We start from the raw sequence: 19,286 nt of genomic DNA, 5'->3' as shown, positions 1-19,286 counted from the left end.
GTGTGTGTGTTTGTTTGCATTCATGTGTGTGTTACTTACAGGACTCCAGCAATAGGCAGGTTCTGGAACAGGTCTTGCACCACAGGAACATTGTTACTATACTGGAGACACAAACACACACAGAGCGGCTGGTTAGAGAAGCTGCAATGGTGTCACCCTGTCTATCAGGCTACATCGCCACAAGAACATCTGGACAATCTTACTGGTTTACTGATCGAATTAAACTGCAATTCAGTTGAATTATAAATTGAACTTGAGCTCAGCCTGACAGGTGTAACTCTGACGCAGACAGTTAATACATTTATGAATACATTGTTTACTTATCCTAACAAATAAATGCATCTTACTGGCTGTGGAAGAGCAGCAGGGTAACTGGTGGCCGCTGCATTCAGGACATTATAGAAGATAGGCAGGTTCTGTGAAGAGAGAGGGAAGGTTAGCCAGCCATGAAACACCAACACTCATCTCAAATGTATGGAAACACACAATAGTGAAATCAATCAAGTAGTATTCTGTTAAACCAATCATTCATATCATTCCTCAAGAAAAAATACAACAAAAATAGAACAAAAAATTATTTTCATTATTGCGTCATGCATGAATAATATGCCCAAAATTAAACAACGTTTCCATTCTGTCATGTTGTAAGTTAAGGTTGTTGAAAATAATTATAAAAGTTTGCAAATAAAAAAAAAATCTAATGTATCTTTCCAAGAACATTTTTTTCTATACATTAAAAGAAAAAGGGAGGGATGAGTTTGTTGTTTAATTGGTGATCTGTTGTGATCTAACTCAACATATAAAGATATAAAATGTATCTTTAAGATGAGTTGAGTAGAGCAGCAGAATTTCTGCATCTCACTCAGTTTGTCTTCAGGAAACACATTCTGCTGGACTGAATCTCACCATCTAGGACTCATTTCACCTCTAAACAAATATCACTTTGGCTTCGGGAGCTCTTCTTCTTTAAACCAGCATAAATACATGAAATATCTCATAATATTGATCATACCTGGTTGGAGATCTGCTGTAAATTAACATAAACAGATATGTATGTACTTTACAGTGTGTAGATAAAGTGAAGCATCACAATCGCAAAAAAAGGAAGAGCATGTTGTGTGTTTCACTCCTCACCGTCGGTGTGACATTGCTGCATACACTAATTTTTAAAGTTGTTCAGGTTGCCCTCACGCCTCCCATGAAGACCTATCATTGAGGAGGAGTAATGTTCAGAAGCCCACAAACAGACCTGGTTCTCGTTCTTCTTCACAGACCACTACAGAAAGAGAGAGAGACAGGATGTCGGCCAGAGAGGGGAAGATGACTATGAGTTAGGACTTGATTAGATTAGGTTAAACACTTTTGGTTGACAACATCACAAATTCAGTTTTCTTTCTGATTAAAGCTCGCCACTGAAGTTTAACCACATTTTACAAAGTAAGACATTCACCCAAATCTGTTTATTTCACTTTGTTGTTGAAATAACTGCAGCATTAATTCAAAGATATAATTATACTTCCTGCATTCTGTTTCACACTAATTTGAATGATGCTACAATCTGGATTAGAAACCACATTAAAATGCTGCACTAATGTTACAGTATTAAAACAAACATGTGGCTTGAAACAACAGACTTGTTATTCACTGTTGATGTAAAGAACCTGTATAGCAGCCTTACAGGAGGCAATGAAAAAAAGAACACCATTTAATCCACAAACATTTGGTCATACTTTATGAAACAAACCAAACTGCAATACAAACGTGTCCTTCCCAAGTACAACACATTTTCTAAATATACAAGTAAACATTAATAGGATGGACTTCTATCTGAAGAGGGGAGTAACGTTATTTAAATGAAAGATGCACAGACACAAACTTTCCTCAATCAGAATCAGGATTTAAAACTCAATGTATGAGGCCATGTTTCTGGTGATTTACATTATTCTGTCACACCACCACACGGCAAACATTCACAGGGTCGGAGAAGTGTTATTACCTCGTGTTATTACCTCTTCCTATTAGATAAATAACTCTTGATCTAAGTGAGTGCTTATGTGGAAATATGGAACCATTCTAACTTGGCACATCATCTACAGCAGATAAACATATAACTTACAGCCCCTTCTAGTTTATTCTGATGAAGATATTTAAACCAGTGGTTTTTATCAGGACTATAGGAGTAACCTTGTTCATGGCCAGAGCACGTTATCAGCATGTTGTTAACATCTGTAATAGTTTTAATGACCTTCCATTCATCTTTGCTAAAACCTCTGAGGTCATGGCTGTACAATAGTCTGCTTGTATATGTGATATTATAACTGATATCTTAAATGAAGAGCAGAAAAGGGAGCATGTCCAGGTTTTTGTCTTGTGTCATTTTTGTATGTATTTACGGTTGCAAGCAGCTGCATCAGCAGAAACAAATGGGCTCATGACAGTAACAAACAAGAAACAGCAGCCAAACAGAGTTATGACTTGTTTCTATTGGTGATCTGTTGTGATATAACTTCACATGTTGTGTGAGTGCTGAGACAAATTCCTTTTTCTCCATCGTGCGCCTCATGTGATGCTGCCTCATGTTGCATCTCTGTGTGATGAGTTCAGATGAGCAGCGATGTTTCCTCATCTGGTGGAGATGTGGTGTGTGTGTTTTTAGTGTGTTTTTTTACGTCCTTTATCAACTCACCTATCATTCACCACCCTGCAGTACTCACCACTCTCGGCTTTGCTGTAGAAGCCTTGTGTGAAGGGCACATACAGACCGATGGTGGAGTCAGAGGCCCAGATGGGGGGCTGGCCTGTGCAGGGTTGGGCCTCCGTGTGCAGACGGCACACAGCTGGGGGGGCCAGGACGTATTGCTGGGCCTGCTGGAGGGAAGAAAGCCATAGACCACACAAAGTCTTCTAAACTGAAATTCAAATTTACATCTACAAAGACAAACTCAACAACTCTGAGCTAGGCAGGACTTGGCAGTCCCATTTCTCTAATATTATTAATGGAAATCGTGCTTTATTTGCCACTGTTGACAGGTAAACAAACACCTCCTGACTCTCTGTCAGCTAAAGAATCTGAGGAGTTTGCATACTTCTTCCAACACAAAAAATATTAGCTCCACTCAGCCCAGGAAAGACATTACAACCTTGTTGCCCTCTGCAAAAGAGACTGGCCTTTATGAGTCTGAATCCACTGGATTTAATTACAAAAGGTAAAAAAAGAGTTTGGAGCATTTTGGGAGTGGATTTGTTTCCGGCAGTTTTCGAACTCCTCTTGTAAAAGAGGAACCTGGATGATTTAATACTAAATAACTAGAGGCCCATCTCGAAGCTTCTCCTCATTAGCAAGATCTTTTATTCTTCCAAACAAAAATAGTTTTCAATAGGGTTGCTGCCCACATCATGGGCAAAAAAAGAAAAGAATCTAAATGGCATTCACCTGAATAATAATTCAGGTAGCTTTAAAGGAGATCTTGCAAAATACACACAAGTGTAATTAAGCATTGTGACCAATAGAGGGCACTAAACACTCATGCTGTGTCAAAATCCAGTTTGAAAACCTTGACCATTACCGTTTAGATAAGCTTACATAGTGCATGACCTCATACAAATTTGTAATTAAATTATGTTCTCACACATTTAAGCAGCAATAATTTTTGCCTCCAGAGAGTAAATTTGGTCCTGAGCACTTCTATACACCGAACCCTTTAATGTCACGGTGTGTTGGAAGGCTTTATTTCCACCTGCAGCTCGCATCTTTGTACACCATGTGCACCTGCACAAATCTGGTAAGAATACTTCTGCTTTATTGTTCATAACAAAAGTTATAACCACCTACCAAGAGAATCTACCAACCGTAGAAAAAGAAATGACGGTGTTCTTCACCGGGGAAGGAAGAATGTCTCTAATCTTTAACTTAAGTAAAAGTAAAAAAAAATCACAGTGAAAAAAATACTGTTTCAAGTAAAAGTCCTTCATTCAAAGTAACAGCATCAAGGCCCACTTTAAGTAAGAGAACTCTTTACGCAAAATGGCCCATTTCAGAATAATATAGTGTATATGATATTGTGAAGTTATAGATGCATTCATATTTATTTGTACTTAAATGATGCAGCTAGTAAAGAAGATGTGTCTACTTTTAATGACTTAATATGCAGCGGGGAAGCTTCATATTTAATAATTTATTAGTAAAATTATTATTTTGTATTAATCTAAATCTCAAAAGTAACTAAAGCTGTAAGACAAATGTAGCGGAGTAAAAAGTACAATGTTTGTAGTGGAGAAGAAGTAGAAAGTAGCATAAAGTGGAAATACTCAAAATAACCAAAAAATATTACAGTTGAGTAAATGTTACATTCCTCCACTGCTCTTAACAAATATATTTTAAAGGAAGTGGTAGCCAGCAATTGTTTTTAGAATAAAGAACTTAATCACACACACACACACACACACACACACACACACACACACACACACACACACACACACACACACACACACACACACACACACACACACACTCTTTATTCTAAAAACAATTGCTAATTTTAAATTAATTATCAATCATTATTAAGCACACTTACAGTTGTGGTCAAAAGTTTACATACACTTGTAAAGAACATAATGTCATGGCTCTCTTGAGTTTCCCCGTTATTTCTACAACTCTGATAGAGTGATTGGAACAGATACTTCTTTGTCACAAAAAACATTCATGAAGTTTGGTTCTTTCATGACTTTATTATGGGTTAACAGAAAAAGTGATCAAATCTGCTGGGTCAAAAATATACATACATACAGCAGTGCTAATATTTGGTTACATGTCCCTTGGCCATTTTCACTTCAATTAGGTGCTTTTGGTAGCCATCCACAAGCTTCTGGCAAGCTTCTCGTTGAATCTTTGACCACTCCTCTTGACAGAATTGGTGCAGTTCAGTTAAATTTGATGGCTTTCTGACATGGACTTGTTTCTTCAGCATTGTCCACATGTTCTCAATGGGATTTAAGTCAGGACTTTGGGAAGGCCATTCTAAAACCCTAATTCTAGCCTGATTTAGCCATTCCATTACCACTTTTGATGTGTGTTTGGGGTCATTGTCCTGTTGGAACACCCAACTGCACCCAAGACCCAACCTTCGGGCTGATGATTTTAGGTTATCTTGAAGAATTTGAAGGTAATCCTCCTTCTTCATTATCCCATTTACTCTCTGTAAAGCACCAGTTCCATTGGCAGCAAAACAGCCCCTCAGCATAATACCACCACCACCGTGCTTGACGGTAGGCATGGTGTTCTTGGGGTTAAAGGCCTCACCTTTTCTTCTCCAAACATATTGCTGGGCATTGTGGCCAAACAGCTCGATTTTTGTTTCGTCTGACCACAGAACTTTCCTCCAGAAGGTCTTATCTTTGTCCATGTGATCAGCAGCAAACTTCAGTCGAGCCTTAAGGTGCCGCTTTTGGAGCAAGGGCTTCCTTCTTGCACGGCAGCCTCTCAGTCCATGGAGATACAAAACACGCTTGACTGTGGACACTGACACCTGTGTTCCAGCAGCTTCTAATTCTTGGCAGATCTGCTTTTTGGTGGTTCTCGGTTGACTCTTCACCCTCCTGACCAATTTTCTCTCAGCAGCAGGTGATAGCTTGCGTTTTCTTCCTGATCGTGGCAGTGACAAAACAGTGCCATGCACTTTATACTTACAAACAATTGTTTGCACTGTTGCTCTTGGGACCTGCAGCTGCTTTGAAATGGCTCCAAGTGACTTTCCTGACTTGTTCAAGTCAATGATTCGCTTTTTCAGACCCATGCTGAGCTCCTTTGACTTTCCCATTGTAGCGTTTGTGGGTGCTTGTATCTAATGAGCCCTATTTAAATGGCCTCAGAGAAGTCACCAGCTGTAGTCACTCATAATCACTCACAAGAAGTTAAGAGGCCATGCTATGAAGCTCATTTCATTGACACAACTTTCTAAGTCACCAAAATTGCTAATTCATGTTGCTGTATGTATATTTTTGACCCAGCAGATTTTGTCACTTTTTCTGTTAACCCATAATAAAGTCATGAAAGAACCAAACTTCATGAATGTTTTTTGTGACAAAGAAGTATCTGTTCCAATCACTCTATCAGAGAAAAATCAGAGTTGTAGAAATAACTGGAAACTCAAGAGAGCCATGACATTATGTTCTTTACAAGTGTATGTAAACTTTTGACCACAACTGTATGTCTGTTTGAAGAATTGTCCACACCCCGTCAGTTTTCTTTATAGGAATGTTTATTTTGTACATTTACAGTGACAGCATAAATGACATTTGAATAATAGGCTACTGTGATAATGCAGAGAGTGAATGTTAGAGAGGCCGGCAGTGAGCCACAACATGGAGGAAGAGTGTTTGTAAGAAGACAGAAGAAGAAAAGAATATTGCAAAATTATCTAATGCAGCACATTTCTTTCAGGAACTTTCTTTTAGAATTGTATATGTAAAAACTACAAGAAGGAGCTTCTTCAGTTTCCCTGCGATCAAAAGAAGGACACTGAAATGTTGGTGCTGCTGCTCTCATACGCCAAGACCATTTTACATCACTTACATCTTCATGTTTTACAGAAGGAGAGGACTTCTTCACATCTCATCTGACATTGAAGCGTTACAGTAAACCAGTGAAGATATTAATGTTCAAGCAGCCGAGACGGATTAGGACAGAATATGGCCTTCAGCGTGAAACTCTTCACGTCTGCAGTTCAGCTAAGCGTGACTGAGAATGTGCTTGAACAACATCCGAAGTTATGGGACGTTATTTATCAGTAGCTGTGGTTTCCACTCTGCTCTTGAATGTTGTTGACAGCTGCTGGTTTCTCAGTCTCGACACATTTATGTCCGACTCATTTGACGTTTTGTTAACCATTAACGGGCGGAAAATCAAACAACACAATGCTGTTTGTGGCTGATTGTTTTGTCCAGAGAAAAGGGTTGATGCGTTTGTGATAACAGGGTGAGTTTGTTAGCTTTCAGTATTAAGTGTTCACGACGTTCAGTTTTGATAAATGGCTCTTAAGGACCAGCCTCTGGCCTCAGCTGTTGTCATGTTGGGCAGCAACGTCCCGACACTTAACAACAGTGTCCACCTGTTTCTCACCTTTCTGAAATCCTTCAATGACCTTTAAGCTCAGTGTCTTCTCCACTCCTGCATTCCTTCTGTCCTCCTTTACTATCTTAACAAAGTCTTTAAGGGATTTATTTATCCGTATAAAAAAATATCTGTACATCACATTAACATTTCTTCACAGCTCGCAGCGGTCGTCCTCGGTCTTGTAGCGGTCCATGATGCTCAGGACGTCCTCCATGATAGATGGGCCCAGATCCAGGTCTAACCCCGCCAAAGAATCTGACCTCGAGACCCCGGATGACACCGTGAGACCTGCCGGATGGAAGGTGGAGCAGGGCGACTCGCTGCGGTCGCTCCTCAGATCCTCGTTGCTCAAGCCGGCGTCCGAGTCCAGACTGAGGCCCCGGCGGGCATCCAGGGGCCCGCAGGTTTCCGACATGGAGTCCTCAGAGGAGACCTCTGAGAAGGAGCCGGAGGAGGGGACGAGCCTGCGGACGGCGGGGGAGAGGGAGATGTCGCGGCAGGGCTCTGATGCCAGACGGCCCACCACGCCGTTCTCGAAGAGCTGGCTGTGGTTGTCCGTGTGCCCGTTGGCCTGTTTGCGGCCCGTGTCCGCCGACTGCTGATGGTGGTGGAAGTGGTTCTGCTGGGACGCCAGAGAGGGAGGGGAGGGGTCGTCCAGGTGGAGGCGCGGGGGTTTGGGCGGAGCCTGCTCGTGGGCAATGAACACGGGCATAGAGATGGTGGTCTTCAGCAGGCCGGTGGAGGAGTGCTGATAGTGGTAACCGTTGTAGGCGTAGCTGTGCGAGTCCTGCCTTGCCGCCAGGCCGTCGTCCAGCCGCCTCTCCACGCTGTGCGAGCGGCCGTCCTGCATCCGACTCAGAGCCGGCAGCATGCCCATCTTGCCCTGCAGGAAGCCCACGTCGCCGAACATGTCGCCCTCCCCTTCGGGCCCCACGTGGGCGCTGTGGCGCACGTCGCCCAGCGGCGGGCTGATCATATCGCCCGAGAGGACGTCGCGAAGCCTCAGCCTCTTTCCCTTCTTGGGGGTTGTCGTTTTTAAGTACATTGGCGTCTTTGCCGGCATTTTTGCGTCCGACGTCTGCGTCACGCGAGGTGATTTGGAGAAAACTCTCTTAATCTGAGAGGAGAGGTTCGTGTCCTCCGTTCAACTCACTGGGAGGCACCTCTTTATGTCTGGGTATTAGTCAGTTTCTGAGGAAATTAAGTTGAATGTAGACGAAAGCAAAACTCCCCTGATAAGAAGCTTTTTTCCCCTCCCAACCGAGGTGATCCTTTTGCTCCTCCAAGTGAGAATACAAATATTTAGCTTGGTCAGCGTAGCGATAGCAACCAAAGGGGTTGTGCCTCACGCTGTCTTGTGACTCCGGGGCGAGGAGGGGGAGGAGGACGACCGTGACCTCAGATCAGCTCCGTGTGTCTTTCTCTCATACACAGAAAAGCCATATCCAAGCAAACAGCAGCTCCTCTTCCCCCTTCAGAATGCAAACACGCTCTCGTCTTTATCCCTCCTCAGACAGAAGGGATGAAGGGATGAGGGGTGGGATCCCCGGCGGGCCTCACCGTCTGCTCTCTGGTGGGTTCTGTCAGAAACTTCGGGAACGTGACATCAGAATGCTGGAGATCTGTGCGGAGAAACGAGAAAGAGAGAGGCGTCAGGAAGTGATGAAGAGAGAGGGAGGAAATTGGGGAGATGGATGGGGCAAAAAGGGGGAACGGAGGAGGCAGGAGCCAAGGGGGAGATGAAGAGAGGAATGAAGGCGGAGGAGGAGATTTACAACTCTTCTTTTCAGGACATATGAAGGAAAACACTCCTGAGTGTTTGCTAAGAAAGGGGTCTGACTGCCCCCAAGTTGTGTGACTCTTACAGCGAGACAGTCCACGAATCAGAGCAGAAAATTGGTCACGCATTCCCGAGGAACCCCTCAGCTTAGTTGGTGGAAACACAAATTACTGTATTGGAAACAGTGAGGTTTTAAAAGCCTCTGGCCTCCACAGCAACTCCCCTGTTATCAGTGGAAAATCTTAAAAGTCTCTTTCCTGAGACAAACACTGTGAATTATGGGACAACAGTTCAGGTCTCGCCTGAGGGCTCTGTCATCTTGTGATCCCATCATCTGAAATATTTATTTGGTATTTAACTCTTAAAACGTTAAAAAGAGTGCCGTTTCATGTTCAGGGTTCAGAGGTTGCGACACAAAATTCAAAGAATGCGATGCATGCCTTTACAAAAAGATAGCTAGACTTCTTTAGATGACGAGGGAGTAGAGAGACATTTAAGAAGTGCAATCCCTTTCCTTTTTGTAGCCCGAGGAAGCATTGTCTTGAGAAATGTATTTGAAGTTTTTACGCAGCGACTTGGACAGTCGTTTTACTCCAATATGACTTTCAGATCTTATCTTATAATTATGTCTGAATGCTGCGCAGATCACAGTGTTCTCGATGAATGCTTGACCATTGTTTGAAAATGAGAGAAACAGAGCTTTTAAACCAGCGTGTAATGATGTTTATCTTGTGAACGCCTGACTCTTTAGTCTTTAGTGTTTACTGGGGGGGTGCACAGTGCAATGTGTGGACTGCAGAATCCGTAAAACTAGGACTTCTATTTGTCCCGTTTGTCTCCGGGAGTCTGTTTCATCTAAAAGAAAAAAAGTCACTTTTTAATAGCTAAACAGCTTCGATCAAAAACTATTTTCCAGCCAGAAACAGGAGGTATTCTGGTATCCATCATCACATTGGCATCTGAAATGGTTCACATTCAGGTTACTGTGAACTTCACTCAACCTGTGCAGTAAAAGTAGCAGCACCGCAGTGTAGAAATACTCTGTAAGAAAGAACAGTTCTGCTGTACAAGTGTACAAGTAGAAAAGTATTATCAAAATAGACAAAGTAAAATGACTGATTATTCAAATTAAAGTATATGGATTATAACTACTGAAGCATTAATGTGTTCATCGCTTTAATGTTGCAGCTGGTAAACATTAATTTGAATCACTTTATATAAATGACAGAGCATTATTGTTGTTTTTTTCAAATTCTCAATAGATATTTCAATAAAATCATTATGGTGAATTCTTCTGGCTATGAAAATCTAATATCATGACAGCCCTACCTCAAGTTAACTATACTTACAATATGTTTGTACAAGAGAAAGTACAAAAGAATAAAGTCTGAATCTCAGTACAGTAAATCTCAATTTGAGTTGCCAAAAACTGACTCCAATACACAAGCTGAAATAAAATAACTTCAGTCCACCTGTTCATGTTCAAAGCTTTTGTTGAAAGTGGGACTAAGTATTAGTCCAATTGGCATGGACAAAAAACAAAACAGAAAACGAACAGAAAACGAATCGATGGAATAATCGTGTTTTTTTACGACAGCATTGACTGCATGTAAGTAGATGATTATATTATCCAGAAGTTGGGAAATTACTTTAAAGCTGCTACAAGGAACTTTATTTTTTGTTGATTTTGGCGGTCCATCTGGACAAAAGTGGTAGCGTTTCCGAGCACCAGACTCCCTTTAGAAAACCTCTCATTTTACTGCTGCAGGTGTCTGACAATCTGCCCCGCTCAGTCCTGGTTCTGGTTCTCCCCATGCCTCCCTTCCCGACAGTGAGCTCAGCAATACAGCCTGGGCCTCCAGCAGTGTGGCGTTGGTTATGGCTCCCAGTGGGGACCGTCAGAGGCCCCGCTGGAGTCTGAGCTGAAGCCGTTTCTGGAAAACCTGCTCCCGGTGGGGCTGATCGGTGGGGCAGGTCGGTGGGGCAGATCGCAGCGCACACGCTCCCGGTGGAACCAAATATGTACCTTACCTATGTGTGTGTAAATAATGCTGATATGAAAAACAACCAGTAGTCAATGTGCAAGCTGCCAATTGAATGGTGATTTAAGCTACTCTATTGGGTTCATATATTTGTAAATCTGATGTATGTAGTGTCAGTGCCTCACCAGCCACTAACTTCACCGCACGTCACTGATATCTAGGTAACTTCTTAACATTGTTTCAGCAATATTTCAAGTCCTACATTTTGACATTTGGTTAGAATCTGCTAACATTGATCTATTCATTCAAGGTTTCAGTAAAGGATCGATGTGGATATCGACCCGGGTTAAGTTACATCCCTGGACTTCAAAGAACACAATAGATTGTAGATTATAAACTATGCTAGAAAATCTGAGGGCAGATTAGTCCTTTAACAAGGGGGACAGATGATGTTCAATTGCAGGGTTTCCACTAGAACACATTAACATGCTTTGATATTAAAAAAAAGACATTATTTTTCTCATACTCTCCGTCTGAATATACCTGTATTCACCCTCCATTTTAGTGTCTGTCGCTTTACTAAGCCCGTCTTCAAAAAAACCCCAGTCTGCTCCGATTGGCTTGAGAGGAAAAATAGGGCGCACCTTTGCAAAAATAGTTCTCAAGTTGTGGGTGGAGAAACTTGGATGGGGGGGGGGGGGGGGGGGTTCGAAAAAGTTTACAAGTTCTTCATAATATGTCCCTTTTAAATGTGAAAATCTTTAATCATACTCCTGTGTCCTTCCACTTGTCTCTTTCTCTCTCCAACACCACAGTCCAAAGACAACCATCAACCACAAATGAAAAAGAAAACAGTCTTTCCATCTGACTGTAAGAACATCTGAATCACAGATATATTAGACACGAGATCAGCTCAGTCTGATTTAAGCCCTTGAGAGACATCTTAACACAAACAAAATCAATAATCATGCAGCACATACCCAAGTGAAGAAGTGGAACAAATTAATAAAAAAAACAGTCAAGAAAATATCACGCCTAATAATGGGAGGCCGTTCACTGTCGGCTCCATTAAAACAACCAGATGACAATAGAACGACCACAACAATTCAAATACACATAAAAGTAAAACCAGTGAAGAACTGAACCAGTCCGAACTGGTTCAGACGGGTGGAGCAAGTCCTGTCGGACAGTCGAAGAGACCGTTTCTAATGTGTTTTGAAGATATTTCACTATTTGACTCGGTGAGGGATGATGGGATGTGGGCGACCTGCCCTTCAGCTGTTCCTTCAAAGGAATAGCTCATCCAAATGAGAGAAATTGAGACAGAAATCTGTCGGTAGACAAAACCAGATACTTTCATCACCCTTCTTCCTGCTTTGAAATTATTTAGCACACATATGCAAACGGTATTACAACAATCGAAACAAATACTACATCTCAATTTATTGAGAAGCCAAAAGATCTTAAAATGTTTTTTTTCTGCCTCCATTGATGTTGGCAGATTCAAAAATACTCAGGAGGAAAGCAGATTGTATGAACTGTGTGCTTCAGGAGAACTGGAGAGTGAGTCCCATATTGATCGGCAGAAAAATAATCAACCGTTTTGACGACTGAGAGTTTCATTTCAAGTAAAAACAGTGAAAAAGAATCGTAACATTTTCTCTTATCAACTTCTCAAATGTCTCAGTTTCTTTGTTTTACATTGTTTTAAATTTAATTTCCATGGACTGTTGAAAACATTTGAAGGCGTCCCCTTGAATTCTGGGAAGTTTCGTCAGCAAAATTATTTATTGACTAATTGAAAAAACAAATAACCGGGTGGTTAAACAATAATGAAGATGGTTGTTAGTTGCAGCCCTACTACAAACTATGAGGAAAAGTTGGAACTCATTTTTTTATTTGAATGTGTTTTATTCTGCATAGCCTGGAAAAGGCTTTCTTCAGTATTGTTAAAAATGTTCACATTAATTTATAAGTTGTATTGTAGACTGAATGTTATAAAGATTGTATTATGTCAAAATGTAAACGCAGCACACTGAATCTGGCTATTATTATTGATGGTGTCTTGTGCCACAATAGTAAACAGACAGATGCCAACCATGTATTTACAGCTCTAATCACCAGTTTCAAAGCCACTCTACTACATGCTACACTATTCTCCATCGTTGATTTCGATAATACAGCAAATATTTCTCTTAATAGTTTCAAAACATAAACACAATTACCTATTTATTTGTGTACTATTTGGCAGAAGGTTGAAACGGAGCTAAGAGATACATACATTCAGCTGCCCGTGAGTGAGAAGGCTTTTCTTTAATGTCATTAGAGAGGAAATTCAATCAGTGGTCAGGTAGGAAGTTAGTTACTGGATGAAAAGATTGTAATTAGTAACCAAAAGTTATTTATCTAATCTTATTGATTAATTTTGGTTTTACTTATTTATTTTTTTTCATTTCTAGAAAAATTAAAGGGGAACTATGCCCATTTAAAAAAATCCATACATAACTTTAACTATTATTGACTCTTATTGACTCTTATTAACTATTATTAACTCTTATTAACTCCCTCCCAAATCAGAAAATTGGAGTGCTTAAACTCAAGACCTGTGATGTCATCAAGTATAAAGAGCGGAACGGCTCCATAATGAAATAAAGATGTTAAAGATTACACTGAGGGGAATGTTTAGAGTGTATGGGAACATTTTCTGTTTCACAATTAAGAACACTACAATAGAGTTAAAGCCAAAATCAGTCTCCCATTCATTGTCTATGGAGCAGCTCCAGACTTGATGAGGTTTGAGACTTACTTCTCTGGTTTCTCGCTTTGAGAGAGGGTAGCTCATGTTCACTGATATTGATTGCACTTTCTCTAGGCCATGGAGATAACATATTGGAATCTTAATTTCGGTGGTGTTCCCTTTAAGACACAAATAAGTCAAAATCTTCAGCGCCACCAACAAATGTTCAAAGAAAAAGTACTACAAGGACATTAAACATTCCAACTTACATACTTATCACATTATTTATGTATTCAGATACTAACACACACACAAACACACTTTATGAGTATGCATAACTTCACTGGAAGCTTTCCAGCATCAATGAAGCATGAGTGAAATGTTTGTTTGTCCTGCAGTTCAGACATTAAGTTTCTCAGCTCTTATCTGTCTGTCAATCACAAACAGACACACGCGGTAGCAGCCAGTGTGGACTCGAGTCACATGACTTGGACTCAATTTAGACTCCAGTCACAAAGTTGGTGACTTAAGACTCGACTTGACAACTCGACTTGAACACCGATGACTTGTGACTTCACTTGTACTTAGAGCCTTTTGAGATGAAAAATACTTTATCACTTCCTCCTAAGCCCAAATATTAAGAGTTATGTTATTTAAAAAGTGTGTCAATAATCAATCCATTTCCTGAATCAACTAACAATAACGCTATTCATTCACTGCAAGTCGATGCTGTAATTCCCCGGATTCTTTTAGTTTATCGTCGAGGTCAGTTGCACTTGCTTTTACTAACTTGTTTTCACAAATAAATACAAATTTTAAAAACCACAATATATATTTAATCTGTCATTAAAATGGTATTACATTTGGTGTGGAGCAGATTATGACTTGTTTAGGACTCAAAACTCAAAATGTAGGACCTGCCCGTCATGACTTGCGACTTGAGTTCAAAGACTTGAGACCTACTCGCGACTTGCTAAACATTAACTTGGTCCCACGTCTGAAAAATCGCTCAGACAGCTAGTTGCCATTTCTTTCCTCCATGTTTCACCCCCCCTTTTTATTCTGGGACGCTGCTGATGATGCAATCAGCCACGGAGGAGGCTGATCTGACATCTGTTTCTGCTCTCAGGCCCCATTTGCTGCCTACATTGTGTCCGCTACAGCAGGACATGAGACTCAGTGAGCCCTGTGATCTTCTAGGACAAACACATCGCTGCTCCTATTATTGTTGTGATCCTCCAGTCTGTCGCGTCACGCTTAATTGCGCACAGCAGGAGATTGTTGACAAAAAAGCCCTTTGCTTGTCTGTTAATCCGTTTGTTTTTACCATAAAAAAATAAAGCTGATTTCATCTAGTTGATATACAGTTGCTGTTTCCATAGTGAGGTTTTGTTAGGGCCCAAGCACGAAAGTGCCAGATCCTAACAGTCCTGAGAGGTACCTGTTTACCTTGTTTTTGTAGAGAATATTATTCTACTGCGCAATCCCGTTTTTGAGGGGCTTGGGATGCTCGAGAACTCACAGAAATTGGCACACACTTCAGACCTAGTGAAAATAGCAATAAGTTCTGCTGTGATTGATCTCAAAAGGTGGACAGGACATCTAATCTTAAAACTTGCATTCTCTCTACTAACCAGCAGGGGGCGACTCATCTGGTTGCAAAAAGAAGTCTGGTTGCATAGAAGTCTATGAGAAAATGACTACTTCTCTCTTGATTTATTACCTCACTAAACATTGTAAACATGAGTTTATGGTCTCAATCTCTAGTTTCAAGTCTTCTTCAATACAGCATGATGTTCATTTAGTAAATTATGATCCTTTGAGTAAAATAGACCATAAAGCAGGGTATGCTTTAGGGCGGGCTTACTGTGATTGACAGGTCACTGCCTACCAGAGACGTATACGGCATCTCTACGTCACTCCTCCGCATTCCAAATATGGTAACTTCTGTTCATTGGTTGCGAAAAAAAAAAGATAACTACAGCTGTAATTCAAGATGGTGATGGTTAAATCGTTGAACTCAAGGCTTTAATACGGCAGTCCACAAACCGTGACATCACAGTGACGTTGTATTTTATTTATTATACTTTATTCATCCCACAAGGGAAAATTTGTTCTCTGTATTCCACCCAGGGAGCAGTGGGCTGTACAAGGATCAGCTCCTGAGAAGCGCCCGGGGAGCGGTTAGGGGCCATGGCCGCCCCAATACATCCACTTCTTAATTACAGTCTATGGATTTTACAAGTGGGTATGTCGAGGTGGGCAATATGCACGTTTTCGCCACAACACACGTTCGTAACTAGACTTTACATTGTGCGATATCTCCCAAATTTCACACGCTGGATAAGAGTTCAGTCCTAAAGGCATCAACACTCCCATATTGAGTCATAGTCGTAGCGCCACCTGCTGATTGTAGGAAGTTAAGCCTTGTGTGGCAAAGATCATCCAATTTACATTGAATTTTCGCGGTGTGGTGTACACGTGATGTACAGCAACATGGCGTATAATTAGTGTGTGTTTTCCAGCACCACATTGTGGACACAGAAGGTGGTACAGAATTTGCAATACATAATTTCCAGCGCCATGAACTCCAACGCAGGAAATAACGTCTAAATTGTGCGCGCGGTGTCTGGCGGAATTACGCAGCCGCATCAACCGAGATCCCGCCAGTTCCTCTTGGGGGTGAGCAAGGGCCCGTATGATGCTGTCAGCAGCTTTAATATATATTGTGTCTGCAAGAGTGGCGATACGTGTATTCGTATCCACACTGATGAGGCAATGTACTCATTGAGTCACCTGAAGCTGTGATTCACAATGTGTTCAGGGGTTTCGCTAACATGTGAACAGGTCTTGTCTCTCTCTCTCTCTCTCTCTCTCTCTCTCTCTCTCTCTCTCTCTCTCTCTCTCTCTCTCTCTCTCTCTCTCTCTCTCTCTCTGAGAGCGCATATTAACCAGTAACCACAAAAAAACTAGATTGAAAGTATAACCCCTGCCAAAGATTGAAGATAAAAGACGAGTGAGTTCAAGAATAAACTCCAGTTAACTCCCCCTCTCCTTCCCTCCCTCCCTTACGTAAGTGCAGCCTCTGAGATCATCCCCATCCTCCTGAAGACTCTCTCGGGGTTGACTGGTTGGTGCAAGTGGAACAAATCTGTCTCTTTTTTCTGGTTTAATCCAGTCACAGATATTACTGCACAGCTATTTCCAATCGGGCTAATATAAATGAATGCTTCTGATTGGCCGGGATGAGACGCTCATTAGTGACCCCTCACAAACCCTCCTGGTTCACCATTATCATCAGTTAGCAGCACTGTCGCATGTTGAATTAACCACTAAATGAAAAATGACATCAGCTTCTGGGAGTTTTTTTTCATTCAGCGGTACTGCCGACTGCTGTGACCTCCCGTCTTAGGCAACAGTGAAGAGTATATTCCCGGAGCACTGCAGGTACTCTGAGTCACTGAGAAGCCTGGCACCGTTTTGAAATTGTGTAACATTCCCCTCATTACTGATTTCTTTTTTGGCGAAGGTCCCACAGGAACAGCCCTGTCCTGCTTCTGTAACACCTAATATTAGTGCGTGCCCATTAAGTCAAATCACTTCAATATTATGTATATAGCCCAAAATCACAAATCACACATTTACGAGTGAGAATCAATTTGTTTGAGGGTCTTTGAAAGTCTCACTTCAGATAAGGAAACACTTAAACAACAAATATACTTTAACGTGGGGGAAAAAATAAAGAAAACTCATGAAGAGTTAATGGGGAGGAATCCGTCTTCCTGGATGGACAGACATAAAATAATAATAAAAAACATAACGTTCAGGTTACTTATTAAAGTCTTCAACAGATGATAATATTTGATGAAACCTTGTATTGTTATCGCGTCTGTCTAAAACGCCTAAAATGTGCATATTTATGTTTTTCTCCCCGCATGGCAAACGACGCAAACGAAAGGGTCACGCGCGCCGAAGCCGAGGCTATTATGTTAACAAATAAAATGTTCCACTGGTCAGTTCTTTCCTCTTTTTGTTGTTCACATAATAGGAGACAGTGGGTCTATTCAATAGGTAGGTACGCAGCGGCCACCGACCGACCGCTGACCAGTTTAAAAACCCATAAAAGAACCTCCACAAATCCACCAAAAGACGCTGATATTTACCTCCAGCGTGACGCGTCGCTCCGTCTTCCTTGAGGGAATAAAATCACAGGAGTTTAGTCGTACAATCCACTGACACAGTCCTCGGCGTCAGCGCAGGTAAACCTCTTACCGGCGGGGTATTAAGCCCTCTGTCTCTGGAGCGCTCTGGACAGAGAAAGTAGTAAAAAGGGGGATCCGCTTCTCACACAAGGAGCGCCATCAAACCACCTGGAATGAGCACAAACAACGTCCGGTTAGGATTTTCAGATTAAGATATTCATCTGAAAACATGTGCTGTGACATTTTATTGTCATATCTATTTATTTGGAGGGACTTTTTTTATTATACAGGGGAGATAAAAAACACAAGTGAACGATACAATTGCCCTGTACATTTTTCCCCGCCACTTCTTCTATGAAATATGCTTCAGACAAGTGAACAAGTGAGAGTATTAGGCCTAGATTATGACAAAAGGGGTAATAGCCTTTAGGTCACATCTGATAATTACATCAAACAAATACATTGTTCTTAGGCCTAACTAAAAGTACCAATACACCAGTGTCAGAAATACTCATTTAGTAGAAATCATGCATTCAAAAAGTAATAGCACCAAACTTTACTTATAGTACCAAAAGTAAAAGTACTCATAGTTCAGAAGGGCTGTTTTCAGGGTTATATTTTTATGGAATATTATATTATTCTGTTCTATCAAATACATGTAAAAGCATTTCATTGTTGTAGTTTCTCAATGTTGAGCCAATTTTAAATACTGCATAGGCCTACTGCTGAATAGCTTAGTAGAACAGTAGAATGGCATCATATTATATAAACGTATCAAGTTTTTTTTATCTAAATAGTAACTCTGAACGAAAGCTGTCCGATAAATGGAGTGCAGTACAATATTTTTACAGTATAAAGTAGCAGATAATGAAAATACTCAAGTAAAGGACAAGTATGTCAAATGTGTACAGTACTTGTATAAATATACTACATTCATTGTATGAATTTACAAAAGTAAACAAGACGTGCGTTGTCTTATTTTGAAAGTAAGACATTCTCAGCTTCCGGTGTCATCGTGGGCGGCAATCACAGTGATTTCACACAGCAGAGTTCAGGATAAACAACCAGTTTATACCATTAAACGGGTCTTTAAACCATTGTGTGATAATTAAATCACCAGTACTGCTCCGATAAAGATGGTGAGGAAGGATAAGGCTGTGTTATTGATTACGTCTCTGATCGACAGGTGGGAAGCCACAAAAGGTCAAAGGTGAAAGGGTGAGAAATAACATCAGGAAGCAGCCTGTAGGCAAGGTTTGACCCTCAGCTGATGATGAAATCTTTCTCTAAGTTAGGCCTGTGAATTACACTACAGATTCAACCTGTTTATATTTATGTGTCTAAGGAAACACAAACAGATTATTTGTTTGTTTTTTAAAAGTCATTGTTAAAGTTGCATTATGCCCAATGCTGCTGCTGCTGTATGACACCATTTCTCTGCTTTGCAAGTGAATCTGATACATCACGTTTT

General features: G+C 41.0%; 1 protein-coding gene across 1 annotated transcript; it reads right to left on the bottom strand.

Annotated features, from left to right (window-relative positions):
- Positions 1–6,242: 6,242 nt before the first annotated feature.
- Positions 6,243–17,916, bottom strand: zgc:154093 (uncharacterized protein LOC777623 homolog). The gene is made up of 2 exons (XM_068712904.1): positions 17,777–17,916; positions 6,243–8,736 (listed from the first exon to the last, which is right to left on the bottom strand). The coding sequence occupies exon 2, from the start codon at positions 8,175–8,177 to the stop codon at positions 7,266–7,268; it is 912 nt and encodes a 303-aa protein (XP_068569005.1). The 5' UTR covers positions 8,178–8,736; positions 17,777–17,916; the 3' UTR covers positions 6,243–7,265.
- Positions 17,917–19,286: the final 1,370 nt, after the last annotated feature.

Source organism: Cebidichthys violaceus, unplaced genomic scaffold, assembly GCF_023349555.1.
Source record: "Cebidichthys violaceus isolate CVI_PGR_0920_01 unplaced genomic scaffold, fCebVio1.0.p SCAF_1, whole genome shotgun sequence".
NCBI lineage: Eukaryota > Metazoa > Chordata > Actinopteri > Perciformes > Stichaeidae > Cebidichthys > Cebidichthys violaceus.
Note: the sequence above shows the minus strand (reverse complement) of the source record. Positions and strands in the feature narration are given on the sequence as shown.